At 41.0% G+C, this 15,274-nt stretch overlaps 1 protein-coding gene and 1 pseudogene across 1 annotated transcript in view; one reads left to right on the plus strand and one right to left on the minus strand.

The window, feature by feature from the left end:
* BRIP1 (BRCA1 interacting helicase 1) overlaps nucleotides 1-15,274 on the plus strand; it is a 160,996-nt gene that overhangs the window by 6,239 nt on the left and 139,483 nt on the right. The window contains exons 4-6 of the mRNA XM_066635758.1: nucleotides 1,868-2,062; nucleotides 3,599-3,726; nucleotides 4,436-4,567. Of these exons, the coding sequence (XP_066491855.1) occupies nucleotides 1,868-2,062; nucleotides 3,599-3,726; nucleotides 4,436-4,567 (455 nt within the window). The remainder of the gene's footprint in view (nucleotides 1-1,867; nucleotides 2,063-3,598; nucleotides 3,727-4,435; nucleotides 4,568-15,274) is intronic.
* Nucleotides 13,624-13,744, minus strand: LOC136659662 (5S ribosomal RNA; annotated as a pseudogene).

Raw genomic sequence — 15,274 nt, forward strand, 5'->3', positions numbered from 1 at the left:
AAACAGACCTTGCTTGTTTTGGACTGGAAGGTCATGTAAGGTTGGAGCTTGTGGTGGTTTATGACTATGACGTTGTCGAAGCATGCAGTCTTTACTTCTCATCATTTGATAAATAGGGCTAATTTTAATGATAACTTAGTTCATTAATCTTATGAATTGAATTGATTAAATCAATTGAATTAATTGATTGAATCAGGTTTCAGTTGAATTAGATTTCTTATGTGCAAATGAGAAATCTAAAAGAAAAAAAGCATTTTCCTTAGTTTCTAGGTGTTGCATCCATGTCTCACAGTGGGCATCTTCTTAGAAGAAGCTCCCCTCTTCATTCTCTCCCAAGAGAGAATCCCTTTTCTGTGATGGCACTTGCCATCCACAACTTTTATAAGAACTTCTATTAAATATTGTTTTAATACCTTTTAAATTTACTGCATAAATAATCTGGGGCACCTTTTTGGGGATGTGACATCACTCAGTGGGAGAGCCTCTGCTTTACATGCAGAAGGTCCCAGGTACAGTCTCTCAGTTAGGCCTGGGAAGGACCACTTTCTCAAACCTTGGAGAGACATCACCAGTCAGTGTGGACCAAGGGTATCAAACTCATTTCATATAGTGGCCTGAATAGCTTTCGTGGTGCTTGTTGAGGGCTGGAAGTGTCATCATTAAGCAGGAAGTGATGTTGTTAAGCAGGTGATGGCCAGACATAACCACCTTATTCTCACAAGAAACTCATTAGCCACTCTTGACAGATGAGAAAATGTGCAAATCTTGATCGTAGTTTCAAGTTATGAGAGAGCCCAATTATCACGATGGGAGAGCTCAATTATTACATGGACCACCCTTTCAACAGCACTACTTCTGCTGCAGCATCACTTCGCAGCTCAGCAGCTGAGTGGTTCTCTGTGAAGTAACAACTCAACAGAAGCGGCTCTGCTGAAAGGTTGGCCCATGTGATAATTGGGCTCTCCCAGCACCTTGGCTGCATATTCCTTGCCTTCAGAGGCTTCTTTTGTCTTTCCCTCCTAGAGCCTGGCAGAAGTGGCTCTGGAAGAGCCCACTTATGCGGGGGTGGATAAAGAGCTTCTTCAGGCCACATTCAGACTGCGGGCCTTATGTTTGACACCCTTAGTGACACCTAGGTAGACCAAAGGTCTGATTCAGTAGAAGGCAGCATCATATGTGTAGTCTGTCAGAATGTTTTAAAATGGATTTGAGTAAATTTGCCACGCTACTGATCACTCAGCATTTGGGCCTGGTGTGCATGCGTGTCCCTTGACAACCGCAGCATCCAATGATGACTTACCTGTGTGATTAGGCCATCCCACATCTTAACACTGCAGACAGAACTATTGTATCATCTCAGACCAGTGCTTTTCAGTAAACTTATACCATGGAATGGGGCACATCGCTTTCACACCAGGTAGTACACCTTGCTTTCCAGTGCTGCAATGAATTCTGTTTTGCAGTTAGACTTTGTCCTGGGTAAGTATGTGTACAAAAGTACGTAGTATAACTGAATAGGGTTATCAACTGTGAGTTCTTTGAACATGTTAAGCGGCCTACTGTGTCAGGGCTCAGTATTGTCTGCAATGATTTAACAGTGGCTCTCCAGATGCCAGGGATTTAAACTTTGGTTCTTCTGCATGTAAAGTAGGTACTCTGTTACTGAGCTGCAGTCTTTTTAATTACCATATTATAATACACTACAAAGATGTAAACTGAATCTTCAACTATGTGCTATCAGTAAACTTTTTTTGTCAGTTAGCTTGTCTGTTAGATATCTATAATCCCAAAATAATAAAAAAAACTTGGTTTTCCTACAGCTGTTTCAAAAAGAACACTTTAACAGTCTTGACTGTTTGTTGTTCAGATCATCCACTAGATGATTTGTCGCTCTCAAAGGAATGCAAGAAGCCAGAGGCCTTGATGCCATGCCGCTGTAGTTGCCACGCTGAGCCCACAACTAAAGACCAGAGCAGTGCAGAGGTGAAGCCAGGGACTTCTTCCTTCATCAGCAGTGGAACAGGGGCACCTGTAAACAATAAGACCCTGTTAGGAGAAACAGGTAATTCGAAGATTGCTTTTTGTGCAAGTCCTTGGCAGTAGAGTGTGACCTTTAAGGTGTGTCCAGCATGTAAGTCCCTCCGGGGTAGTCTTTTTTAAAAAAGCCATGGTAAGACTAGGCTCCAGGTAAATAAGTAGAGAAGAGTAGGTTCTTGCTGCAGCCAAAAAGGAAACTTCGGAATGTGTGGGCAGTTGAGTTAATAACAGTTCATGTGGTTTAGTGACTTTGGTGGACCAGTTTTCAAGAGGATAATAATTAGGGATCTGGATTGGAGGTGGGGAGGTGGAGGAGAAGGGAAAAAGTAAAGTTTAGGATTGTTGTGGAGAGATGGGAATTGAAGATGTCATTTATTTTAAAGTGGTGTGCACAAATACAGACTAAGTATAATGTGAATATGGTGGTTTAATTTAGCAGTCCCCAAACTGGGGCATCGCAGTGCCTCAACTAGTGAAAAATGGTTGCTACCCTCTTAAGGTGGGTGACAACAGTGGCGATGGTGTGCCCATGATTGCACTGCTTCCATGAAAAAAGGGGCTTTTGTACATACTTGGTAGTCGCAGTGGCCCTCCAGGTGGTGCAGGGAGCCTGTTCCCCCTCTATAGACCTTATTGCTCCTCAGAACAGCTCCCTAACATTATTATGATCCACTTCTGGTTTTTGGACAATGCTGGATGGTTTTTGAAGTGCTCATTAATCGTATTATTTTTGTTTATTTTAAAGTTTTTCACCTTATATCCTAAATGCCACTCAGAGTACCTTACAAAATAAGTTTAAGACCATACAATAAAATGACAAGCAGGCATTGCAACCAGTTAATAAAATACAGGTTGACTGAAACTGCACAGAAGGAACTATGTTAGCAACCCTTTAAAGCAACAAACACCTGGTCTTCTAAAATTCTGAATTCCAGGCTAGTGGGCCTCCTGGAGAAGTGAATTCCACAAAAAACCTTGTGTGTGTTTTTTTAAAATTTTTTGGTAGAACCATCCACTTCACTTCTGTAACGTAGGGCCCAATGCCATCCAACTTTCCAACATATTTGCAGCTGTGCCTGTGGGGCATCCTGCAGTTGGGGAGGGCGGTCACAGAGGCTTCCTCAAAGGAACATTTGTTCCCTTACTTTGGGGCTGCATTGCAGTTGTATCGGCGCTGGAAAGTTGAATAGGATTGGATCCTTAGAGGCACTTTGAGCAGGGTCTCTTGGAAAGATATAAAGCACTTGTTGATATGAGTGGTTTGTTTCAGATGCAGGAGCTTTGATGCTCACAGTGCTGTGCTTTTCCTTTCATTTGATTGGAGGCAATGGATCTATACATACTTATTCTTTTGAACCCATAAATCTAGTCTCTTGAAGTGAATGGGGCTGATGTGGTGCTTGAAAGTTTTGTATATGTGTTACATCAGGGTAAGTGAGCCTCATTGCTAACCCTTGAGCTCTTTCAATTTGTAATGCTGCTGAGTATAGTATTTACAGGAGAAGAATTTTTGTTGTTGTTTTTTCTGTGATGGTCTCTTTATCCAATGTTCCTGTTACAGAGGAGATGCCAGAAAGCACACTTTCTTCAAAACTTTCTGCAAGGAAGCGGGCATCTTTTTGTGAAAGTGAAGATAATGATTTTAAAGTGGATAGAAAAAGAATCCGTTCATTTGGCATAAGTCAGCAGGTGAGAAAAATTTGTTGCCAGTAAAAGTAATTCAGGAATGATTAAGGATGCCTATCAGTATTGTAATCAAAAATTCACAGGTTAGCTGGTTTGTATCGCAACCTAGATTAGACCATCTACTGCTTTAAAAAATGCCAGTTTATTTCATTTGATTATTCATAAAAATACAACTGAGTAATTTGGTTTGTATTAAATTACAGGCCTCTCTCCCTGTGTCTGTTCCAGCCCCTGTGGATGTGGGGGAACCCTATGTAAATAGCAGCCCACGTACCCATTACCTTAGTTTTTGTTTAACAAAGCAGTATTCTTGCTGAACTGAAGAATATGACATGTAATCAACCAGCCTGCACATTAGTGGAATGTTTACAGCAGCCTCTAGTGTGCAGGCTGCTTGCCTGCATGTTGCATTCTTTAGTTCAGCAAGACCGTTGCTTTTGTAAAGCAAGAAATGCCCAAGCTTCCAGCACTACTAAACAAAAACTAACACATGGTAGTGGGTGTGAGGCCATATTGTAGATGTGAGACTGAAGAGGAAGTGGGTTGCCTAAGAACACCTAGTGAGTTCATGACAGTGAGGGGACACAAACTATGGAACTGCTAGCTTGCAGTTGTGCAACAACAGCTCTTATAAACCATTTGCTTGGAGTCATTGGTTTCTGCTCTACATTTTGCTTCCTATTTAGTTTATAAATGTTTATGTTTCCTGTAGACTAAGAAACATCAACCATTCAAAGGTGTGCAATTCGTGGATGCTTTAGAGGTTTATCAGAAGCGGAAAAATGGGGAATTGACCGTGCAGACTGTGCCGTCTGAAAAAGCTGTGCCTTTTTCTCTCAAATCAGTAAGTATGACAGTTCCAACGCAATTCAAAATATGAAATTCAAAATATGAAAACAAATTATGTTGCTAACACAAAAGTTTCACTGTTTGAACTAAGTTCCTTATCTCTCTGGCTCCTTCTCCCCTGTAGCATTACAGTTAAGGTGCTCTTTAACCCTGCACACACACCCATGTCAGCTTTGAAGATGAAGCATTGTCCACTTAAAGTTGTGCTTTTATTTCATGCTGCTTTGCCCTTGTTTCTCATTGCTTTTATTCTCACCGTCCTTTGTGATAAGCCAGTTCTCCTTTAACCATTTATTCTTTGGAGGTTTTTCTTTTAAACAATGAAAAGTTTCCATAAGCTGAGTCGTGAATATATAAATATCTTTTTTTTTTTAAGTTTATATCATTCAAAAGGAAATCATCAAATTGCCATGGTCTATAAATATCAGTTCCTTCAGAGGTTTGAAAAGTCAGCAAAATTGTTGAATAGTCAGGAATAGCCAAAACATCAATATGTGTTCTTATTACTTTAGATAAAAAGAATTTTGATACCAGAAAGGAATCCAATCTGTAGCAACTATGATGGACTGTGGATACAAAGGTATATTTTCTGTCTCAAAGGTGGAAAATGTGCCATGGTCTATCAAATTCCTCCATATATGATTTAAGAGTGGATCTAACTTTAGTATGAATTTTGCAAGGTGGTGTGCTGTTATCACAGGATCCAGGACTTCGATGAAATCATCTCCTATCAAAAGATAGCAAAACTTGATGTCAGCCAAATAACTTAAGGGCTCAATCCTATCCAATTTTCCAGTGCTGGTGCAGGTGTGCCAGTGGGGTGTGTGCTTCATCCTGTGGTGGACGTACAGTCACTGGGGCCTTCTCAAAGTATGGGAACATGTGTTCCCTTGCCATGGGACTACATTGCGGCTACACCGGAGCTGGAAAGTTAGATAGGATTGGGCCCTAAAACAATTAAAAAACATGGCTGGATTGTCAAGGTTTGGCGCATAAACATTTAAAAAAACATAACCCCAAACCATTTCACAATTAGAATAATATATCTCACCTCTCTATCCACTATGGTCCCTATATGTAATACATCTGTTAATAAGAATTGCCACACCCTTTTCAGAGTAATCAGTTAGATAAACACTTGCCACCCACTTTTTAATCAATAGACTCTTATCTTCCACCATTAGGTGAGTCTCTTGGAGAAAAATCAAGAATCCTTTTTTTGTTTGTTTTTTGCTTAGCAATTTAAAAGGACAGTTTAGTAACTTTTAACACTACAGGTAGATTACCCCTTATTTGGACTGTTCAGAAATCTTGCCTTATTATGAAATCCAAACATTTTTTTCCAAACCTTAAAAAAAACTTTCTGTAGGGTGAACACTAGAAGACCTTGTGCTCATTATCTTGTGCAATGCAGGTACAAGCTGTCAGTTCTGTGTTCTTTGGTTTGTATCTGATGTACATACATTGTTGCAAAATGTCAGAGGCCAGCAGACACTCATGGGTATCAGTGAAAAGAGAGGAAACATTTCTCATTATATTTATGCAATTATTCCAAAAGCCAGTCAAATCCAGATACCTTCCCATCCTAAGCATTCCAGATAAGGGATACTCAACCTGTATTAGTAAGTCTCTACATTTACAGATGGAATGTGAAGTTCCAACATGAAGCAATCATTGCCTGCAGCAGTGTGGAAAATCTCCTTTGTGGTTCTGATCATGTTCAAAGAGAGTTTGTGTATTTTAACCATAAGTTTCTGGTTATTCTGATTTGTGTATTTTGACCATAAGTTTCTGAAACTACAGTATATCCAAGGTTGGTGAGTGGGAAGAAAAACCCTATTGTCTGAGAGTAGAAGGTGGTTTGAAAGATTAATCATGACTATGTTGTCTACTGTCATGTGGAGTTAATTGATTGGCTTTTGTGTTGTTTGAAAAACCTGCAAAATTTGTTTGAAAAGATATGGCAGTTGGACTTGCAAAGCAGATTAGGTACAGTATGAAAAATGAAGCTTGTCTTATAGCACTTAACTCTTTCAATATACTCTTTCCCCTTGTTCTTGGGACTACTTATGAAATGTTGGTACGATGCCATATCCTTCAGTGGTTAGGCGAGTCACTACTGGGAGCAGGGCCTTTTTCATAGCGGCACCTGTTATTTCAATTTTTTTGCTGGCAAGTTCTTTCCCAGCCTTTAGGTTGAAAGGACTGGTTTTTGAAGGTAACCTGAGTGTCTCTAGGCAGTGCTTATTTGGTTGATGCATTGATTATTGTTGTGGTGCTGGTTGTAAGTCCTTTTGACTTTTGTACTTTTGATTTTGTTGCCATTTTTCAGTTGTGGCCTTTAATGTATTGTTGTCTTCACATTGCAGTTAAGTTTCAAATTTCTAAAAATGGAAGTTCAGAAGCTTTTAGTTATAACAAATGGTATTTGACTTGTGAAAAAATTTCAATAATAGATAGAATTTCAGCACAAGATAAAATATAATTCTAAGTTTTTGTACACCTTTTATGAGAGTTTCACCTCCTATCTAGCCATTCAGATTTAAACATATTTTCACTGTACTTTAATAAAAACCCGGTCATAGAAATGTTTAAGTGAACCCAAATGTTTTGTTCTACAAGTCCATTAATTTTTTCCCATTATTTTCCAGTTGTATTTATAAATTTTTGAAAAAACATCTGAAAATAAAAAGTCATAACGAGAACGTGCTAGAATTGGCACTCTGAGAGGAACCTCACCCCCCTTTGTTTCTGCGCAAGTCAGTCTGAGTATGCCTGCTCTCTGGGAAGAGGCAAGTCTAGAGCAGGGGGCAGATAATTCTTGTGTGCCTCTGTGGGAGTGATTACATGCTTTAGTTGCAATTGATGTACTGATGGTGTATAATTCCTTCCCTACATTGTGAAGGCTGAGCAATGAATCTTGCAGAGATTCTGCAGACAGCCTCTTCTGTAGGCAGATACTTTTGGCTCCCAAAGCCTTTAATTTTCTTTCTTGTGACATAAAATGCTGTAGTTCTCTCACTGCCAGCAGTTTGAGAATTACTGGCTTCTTATTACTACTGTCATTTGTAATAATATTCAATATGCTGTGCTCTGTTTGGAGTTGCATCAGTAAGCAGTCCTGCAGGCTGCTAGGGCTGCAGGTTATCCAGTTCGTTTTCGCTTCCCTGTGCCAATAAAAAATGTTGTGTACACACTCACCCTTGTGTCTTATCATACCAATATCACATTAAATACTCAAGAATTGATCAGGTTACTACTTTATTAACTTTCATTTTTAGTATCAGTAATTTAACTGTTGCCCTATTTTGTTTCACATAAATTAATTTAGAATAAATAGGAGCTCTAGAAGGCTCTCAATCACAGCTTCTGGAATTCAGGGACTGATATTACCCGATCTCTGTGCACTCCACCCAAAATCCTATGCCGCAGCTTTTCAAGACAACTACATAATTGAGAAAGGTGACCCTGCAATTTTTCCACCCCAGACAGGTGCCTAGTTCACATCTCTGCTTTGGCTGGCCTTGTCTACTTGTAAGAATGCTTTCTGTCTCTCCTGGGTGGTAAGAACAGCAAACCATTACATGGAATATTAGTGACGCGAGTGAGTGCTTTTACTTTTTCCACTGTGATTTAATGACCTCGGCTGCCACAATGACTTAATAAGTTGGGAAACTTGTATTGATTTTGGTGGTGGTTGTAAGTGTCTAACTGAAAATCAGTGACTGCGCAATTAACTTGCTTCTATAGTTAGTGTCCTCCTACTGCAGTAGAGTTGAGGCATATGGGAAATCAATAGAGATTTATTCAGCCAAATTGCTTCATAAGTAGTGACTGCAGGGTAAACCCTGTCCCTTCAGACTCTTCAGTAGCCTAGTCTCTCATCCAAGCTTTGAAGTGAAACAGTTTTCAAAAAAAATCTCTCCCCAGTGTCTCTTGACTGGGATTCTGGCTGAAAAGTCAAATCATGCTTTGGTGTTATGTGAAGGAATCTGTCTTCATCCTTGGTCTTGTGTGCTTTTTCCTCCTCTTGCCCCCTTGCAACCAGCAACTTTTTCCCATCCTTTCCTGGCAAACCATAGCTTTCTATTCTAAACGAATCAGCAAACTGGTTTGTGCTTTCCCTACAAATTAAGGACTTGATCTTGAAACTAGGTTGCAGGGCAGGTACAAACCATAGTTTGCCAGCTTGGTTGAAAGGGCAACTGTGGTTTGCTTCAAATCAAGAGAGGAAGAAGGGAATTGCTGCACATGGCAAGAGGATGGAGTACAGTGATACACCAATCAGATTTCTGGAAAAAGTGAAGGTGGGGATTTGGAGAGGATTAATGACAACTAAATTTATTAATTGAGAAAGTGTTTTGAAATGGGAAAAACAAATTTTATACCTCATGGCTTTTCTGCCATCTTGAAAAATTGTGATCATTTTCCAGGAATTCCATTTGGGAAAGAATTGGTGGCAACCAGCTAACATTTACAGATTTAAATAATACAGATAGAATGTTGACATTGTTAGCATCAGCTTGTGCTTCACTTTTTGGTGGAGACAGCTCATAGATTTTGCTGAGCATCATAAAATATTATCATGTATCAGTCATTGAGTGATCAGGTTGTATTAAGTGCATGTGTCAACCAGTCCTTGGCCTGTAATGTAAAAGAAAGCAATGGAAGGATTATTTCTTTAACAATATTCTTACTCATTTCACTAAAATCTTGCAAGGTTTTGAATCCATTTAGCAAAGCCTTTTAAACAATTTAAAGAGATGTATTACTCAAAGCTTAGTAGTATTCCAAGTGAAAGCTGTTTCCTTAAGTACTGACTGATTTTAAAATTCCATTAAATGCAAATGGCCAGATAGCCTGCCAAGGTAATTTCATTGATTTTTTTTTTCCCTTGAAAACATGTCAGCAGAAAATCTGGCTCTCTAAATCTGTGTATAAACTTTTAATAATATATGACACACCTACTGAACTCTCACTTGTGTAAAACTGTTTTGTTTAACACAGCATAGGCATATTGACTGGAATATAGTACATTCTGGGAATACTGGAGATGTGAGATGAATAGTTGTTTCCTGAATTGTAGCTATGTCTCTGCCTCCTTCTCTGGGTGCTTTAACTTTTGCTAGGGTTAAGGAAAGCATTGTAGGTTGGCAGTTGTGCATTAACACAAAAAAGAAAGTTAACAGACTAAGATAAATCGGATCACTATTTTTATACATGTTACCATCCATTTATGTAGCATTTTACAAGGGAATCAGTACCTTCTCTGACGGGCTTACAATTTAGACATTAACAGAAGGGAGACAATGAAAGGTAAAAGGAAATATAGACAAGGCTAAGCAGGGGAAGTATAGAGGTGTGCGTCACTGACTGCACAGGCTATTGGATTCAGATTGCCTCTTCTTTGCATTAAGAGCCTCTTTGTTGTGTAAACAGACATTCTGCTGCAGGCTATGGGAGACCTGATTGCCTCATTAAGAGCCTCTTTGTTGTGCTTTGACCACCATCATATATGCGGTTCATCAATAGGCGGAAGGTCATTAAGCATTTCATTAATAGGTGGAAGGTCTTTAAGCGACACACTCCTGCACAGTCATTTCGGTTGTATGTACTTAGGCTTTGTTGTAGTAGGGCATGGGGACCCTGGTGCACTTTAGGAATGTTTTCTTTGCTGTAAGCAAAGGGGAGGGTTCAATGGCTGACCATATATTTTGCCAGAAGAAGGTTTCTGTCCAGGGCAGAATCTCCAGGTAGGGCTGCGAAGCACCCTGTCTGAAACCCTGGATGGATGCTATCAGTGAGAGTGGACCATACTGAGCTAAATGGACCCAAGGATCTTACTCGAGACTAGGCAGCTTCTTATGTTCACATGCAGAATTGCATATTGTTCTTGTTTCTGCAGAAGTGTAGGACCAAAAGTTTATCAAAGGATCCTGTTTCCAGAAGAAACTGACCAAATACCTTTGCAGGGAGCCCTCAGCAAGTCTGGATGGCAACAGGCCTCTCCCATTGTCACTCCCTAACAACTGGTATTAAATGCCATACTATTTCTGAACCTGGAGGTTTCGTATAGTCGCCAAAATCAAAACCATTGATTAAGATCTGTTTTTGTTCCTGAATTTGTTTCATCCTGTTTTAGTGAGAATTTAAGAAGGGTAGTGTTAGATCGGACCAGAATGCCATCAGGTTTTCAGCATCTTGTTTCCATTTGTGGCCAGCAAGATGCACCTGGGAAGCCCACAAGTGGGACTTAAAGGCACTAGCCCTATCCCACCATTGCTCTCAAGAAACTGGCATTTGATGGCAAGTTCCTTTCCTAACTACCATAGCTAATAAGAATGCAAGAGCCTTACTGGATCATATCTATCAATCCCAGCATCCTGTTTCTGGCAGTTGCCAGCCCAAACAGTAATTAGTCTCCAAAGAAGTTAGAGTTTTCCTTGGACAGGTGAAACTTTCCATTTGTATCCGACTGTCTTGCAATAAGTACTTCATTACAAAAGTCTCACCCAAAATGATGCACTTACCCAGGTAAGTCTTCATTTATTATAAATTGTCTGCAAGTTGAGGAAACAGCATAAGCATATACATGGTTGAATCAGAAACAAACTCCGCTTTTCTTTCCAATCAACCATCCACATTATGACCTGATTACATAAATGTTATTTAAAATTGTTGGTTTACTTTTACGGTACATTGAGTTCATGACTAGCTTCATGCCTATATATATAGTGTCTTGAAACTCCTAACAAAACCAAACTGTGTTACTTAATGTTCATTGTTTAAAAAAGAAAGGTTTTCTTGCTTAGCAAAAGAAGACCTGCTCTCTAACTCCATTTAATGGGCAATAAACTTTAGTAGTGTACGGAAAAGCTTTCTACAATTTTAAATCTGTCATGGTGTTGAAATTCACTAGAAATAATTTTGGGGACCAGCAGGGGGTGCTGTTGGTTTTTTAATGGAAGTCTAAACATCAAACTTTCAAGTATCTTCATGAATTATAATAAAAATTCATGATCGTTGAGGCCACTCAGATCTTACATGGGTAGCAACAATAAACCACAACTTGGTGATATTTATACGTGCCTCATTTTAGGCTGTTAGATGAGCTCCTGGATTATGAAGCATGAATAAAAGAAAATCACCACCCAAGACAGATGGCTGTTTCTGCTTTGAAGTAACAGTTTATTAGTACCATTTTCATTCATGACCCTGCCTGTAATAATTATGAGGTAAATTGACTTTTGACATTGCAGGGAAATTTGTGGAGGACTGGACTTTTGAATGGCTGTGCTTTTCCTAGTGTTCTGAAATTGTGTTTTAGAAAGCTAGCATGTGGAAATATTGCCTCTTGATTTGGCCTATGGACAGTATACCAGGTCTGTGTAAGAGACCCAGTGGGGACCAAGCTCATTGGGCTCCTCTGTTTGTGTCTGTTAACCCTCTGTTTGTGTCTGAATTTCAAAGTAATTTAATCCTTTAAAAGGGGATTGGACAAGTTTTTGGAGGAAAAATCCATTACGGGTTACAAGCCATGATGTGCATGTGCAACCTCCTGATTTTAGAAATGGGCTATGTCAGAATGCCAGATGCAAGGGAGGGCACCAGAATGAGGTCTCTTTTTATCTGGTGTGCTCCCTGAGGCATTTGGTGGGCCACTGTGAGATACAGGAAGCTGGACTAGATGGGCCTATGGCCTGATCCAGTGGGGCTGTTCTTATGTTCTTAAGTACTTTGTAGGGTGGCTATGGTGATGTGAATGCAAGAGGGAAGAGGAAATTGATTCCTATCATCCATTTCATGTCTTGCTGTACTTTTTTGCTTTTTCTAAGAATTTGCAACAGTCTGTGTGAGGTCAGGGCCCCAGAACAGCATATGTGTTCTAAGAAACGAAGGGCGTAATTTGTTCCAGAAGTGGCCCTGCATATCAGAGAAAGCAGAATATATGTAATAAATACTGGCGATCATTTTTGAAGTTAGCAACAGAAATAGGCATGTTCAGTGTGTAAAAAACTTTGTTTGTCCAGGAAGCACCACCTGCTGATTACTCAAAGCTTCTATTTCTGAGGGCTGATTTATATATTGTTCCGGTTGTGATGGCTTTATAAAACCTCCAGTTGAGAGGCAGTGTATCCAAATGAAAGTTGCTAGAGAGCAACTTTAAGGAAGAGGGTTATTACCTTCATGTCCTGCTTGTGGAGTTCCTAAGGCATCTGGTTGGCCTTTCTGGGTGACAGGATGTTGGAACTTGATGGGCCTTTGGTCTGATCCAGCTGGGCTCATATGCCTATCCATGGTAGTGAAAGCAGATAATTTTTCTCTGTGTACTTTGCAGTGCTATTGCAGGAGCTTTTTGTGGCCTGGTCTTAGGGAGCATGCTTAGCATCCCATTCCAGTTTCTGGGGCAGGCTCAGTTTGGTGAACTTCCTGCTCAGTTAAGCACCTGTATTCTTGGGCAACATTCACAGTGCAGTGGATTTGGGAATGAGCATCCCTCTTTGCATATATTGTAGCATAAACCTTATATGAACTAAATATGTAGAATAACAAGTAGGCTTCATTTAAAGTTCACAAGAATCTCAGTCTGTCTTTTGAAACATATTTTAAAATCTGTTTAAAGTAACTCTGAACTAATGACAACTTAATTATAACTCAGTTCATCTTCCTAGATAAAAGGCTTGATTATTTGAGCTTGGTGGTACAGGAGATATAAAAGAAAATAGTCTACACTTAATTTGATGAAGAGATTTTTGATTATGGAGCTTGGCATTGAACTATGTCAAACACATAGCATAAGATGGTTCCTAAAGCTGGGCTACATATATTATTTTAGTGCCTACAAAACTAAGAACTTACACTTCAAATTGAGATAATTTCTAGTTTTCCTTTTAGTGCAGCAGCTAAGCCACAGTAAGTATAAGACCTGTACACTTTGGGAGAAAAATCACTGAGCTTGGTATATACGAAGGATATCTAATGAAATTCAAATGAATATAGTGAGGCATTCATATAGGTTGGCAACCTTCAGTCTCGAAAAACTATGGTATAAGCCTACAGCACCCGGTATTCCCAGGTGGTCTCCCATCCAAGTACTAACCAGGCCTGACCCTGCTTAGCTTCTGAGATCAGAAGAGATCGGGCATGTGCAGGGTGACAGTTGCCTGTTACCAGCACAATCCAGCCTGACCCCTCCTTCCTCCATGTCCCACAATCCTCTCCTCCCTCTGCTTTCTCTATCCAGCACAATCCAGCCTGACCCCTCCCTCCTCCATGTCCCACAATCCTCTCCTCCCTCTGCTTTCTCTATCCAGCACAATCCAGCCCGCCCCCTCACCCCTCCATGTCCCACAACCCTCTCCTCCCTCCTCCACGTCCCAGAATCTCTTCTCTATCCACCATAATTCTGCAATCCTCTCCCTCCACAACCCCAGTTTGGCTGTACTTGTCGTAAGAGGCGACAAAACAGCCACCGGGTAGATGTGGCTCGTCAGCCTGGGAAGGCAGCTCATCTAAGAAGGAAACTCTGACCTCCACTGCCTTGTGGCTATATCCAGTTGTGGAAAAGGCTTCAGGAGTCAACCTCGAGGCAAAATCCGGAGCCGGAGTACCTGAGGCAGTTCGCTGCTGAACACAGTCACGCTCTGGCTACTCCTGCGACGCTGCTGGAACCAACCGTATTGGCTTCTGCCTTTCCATTGGACCATTTCAGTGACGTGGAGAGGGGGGATTTGCTGCATGGGTAACAGTCTATTCTCCATACCCACTTTACCCAGGCCTCGTGCACTGAAGAGGATACTCCAACTTTGCCATACGGCGTCGGCACAACATGGGAAGCAGCAGTTTACTGGTTATAAGTCTTCGCTCGTTTGGCGTAGAGCATGATACCAGGGGCTGCTTCCGACAGTGGGAGAGATCATTGCATCTCATTGGGCAGCTACCGCCCGCCTTAAGCTGGGCAGTCCCCAGCCAATAAGGTGCTGCCTCGCCACGGTCCGTTAACCTCACGGGGTGCGTGGGGTTTAGGGTGAAAACTGACAAGCGGATTGACAATTCTGCACCAGGCAACAGAAAACTGAAAACTCCTGCCCTAAAGCTGGGCACCTGGAACGTTAGGACAATGATACCTGGCTTCTCTGACGACCTGAAAGAAATAGACAACGCCTGCAAAACAGCTGTCATCGACATGGAGCTGAGCAGACTGCAGATGGACATCGTCGCCCTTCAAGAGATGAGGCTGCCAGATTCAGGATCTGTCAAGGAGAGAAATTTCTCATTTTTCTGGCAGGGAAAACCACCAAACGAAACCAGGGAACATGGCGTTGGCTTTGCGGTCAGAAATACCCTGCTGAAATCCATCATCCCACCTTCTGCAGGAAGTGAAAGAATTTTGTCCCTACAGCTCCACTCCTCAGCAGGACGTGTCACTCTCGTCAGTGCACATAAACCGACTCCGTCATCTTCAGCAGAAGCTAAAGACAAATTCTATGATGACCTGGCCACCACTTCAAGAAAATCCCCGAAAAAGAGCCATTGTTCATCTTCGTCGATTTCAATGCTAGAGTTGGTGCTGATCACAGTTCATGGCCCACTTGCTTAGGCCAGTTCAGCACTGGGAGGATGAACGAAAATGGCCAACGCCTGCTAGAGCTTTCCTGTCATCACGGTCTCTGCATCAGCAACACCTTCTTCAACACGAAGC

The sequence above is a fragment of the Tiliqua scincoides genome, chromosome 8 (assembly GCF_035046505.1).
Source record: "Tiliqua scincoides isolate rTilSci1 chromosome 8, rTilSci1.hap2, whole genome shotgun sequence".
Taxonomy (NCBI): Eukaryota; Metazoa; Chordata; class Lepidosauria; order Squamata; family Scincidae; genus Tiliqua; species Tiliqua scincoides.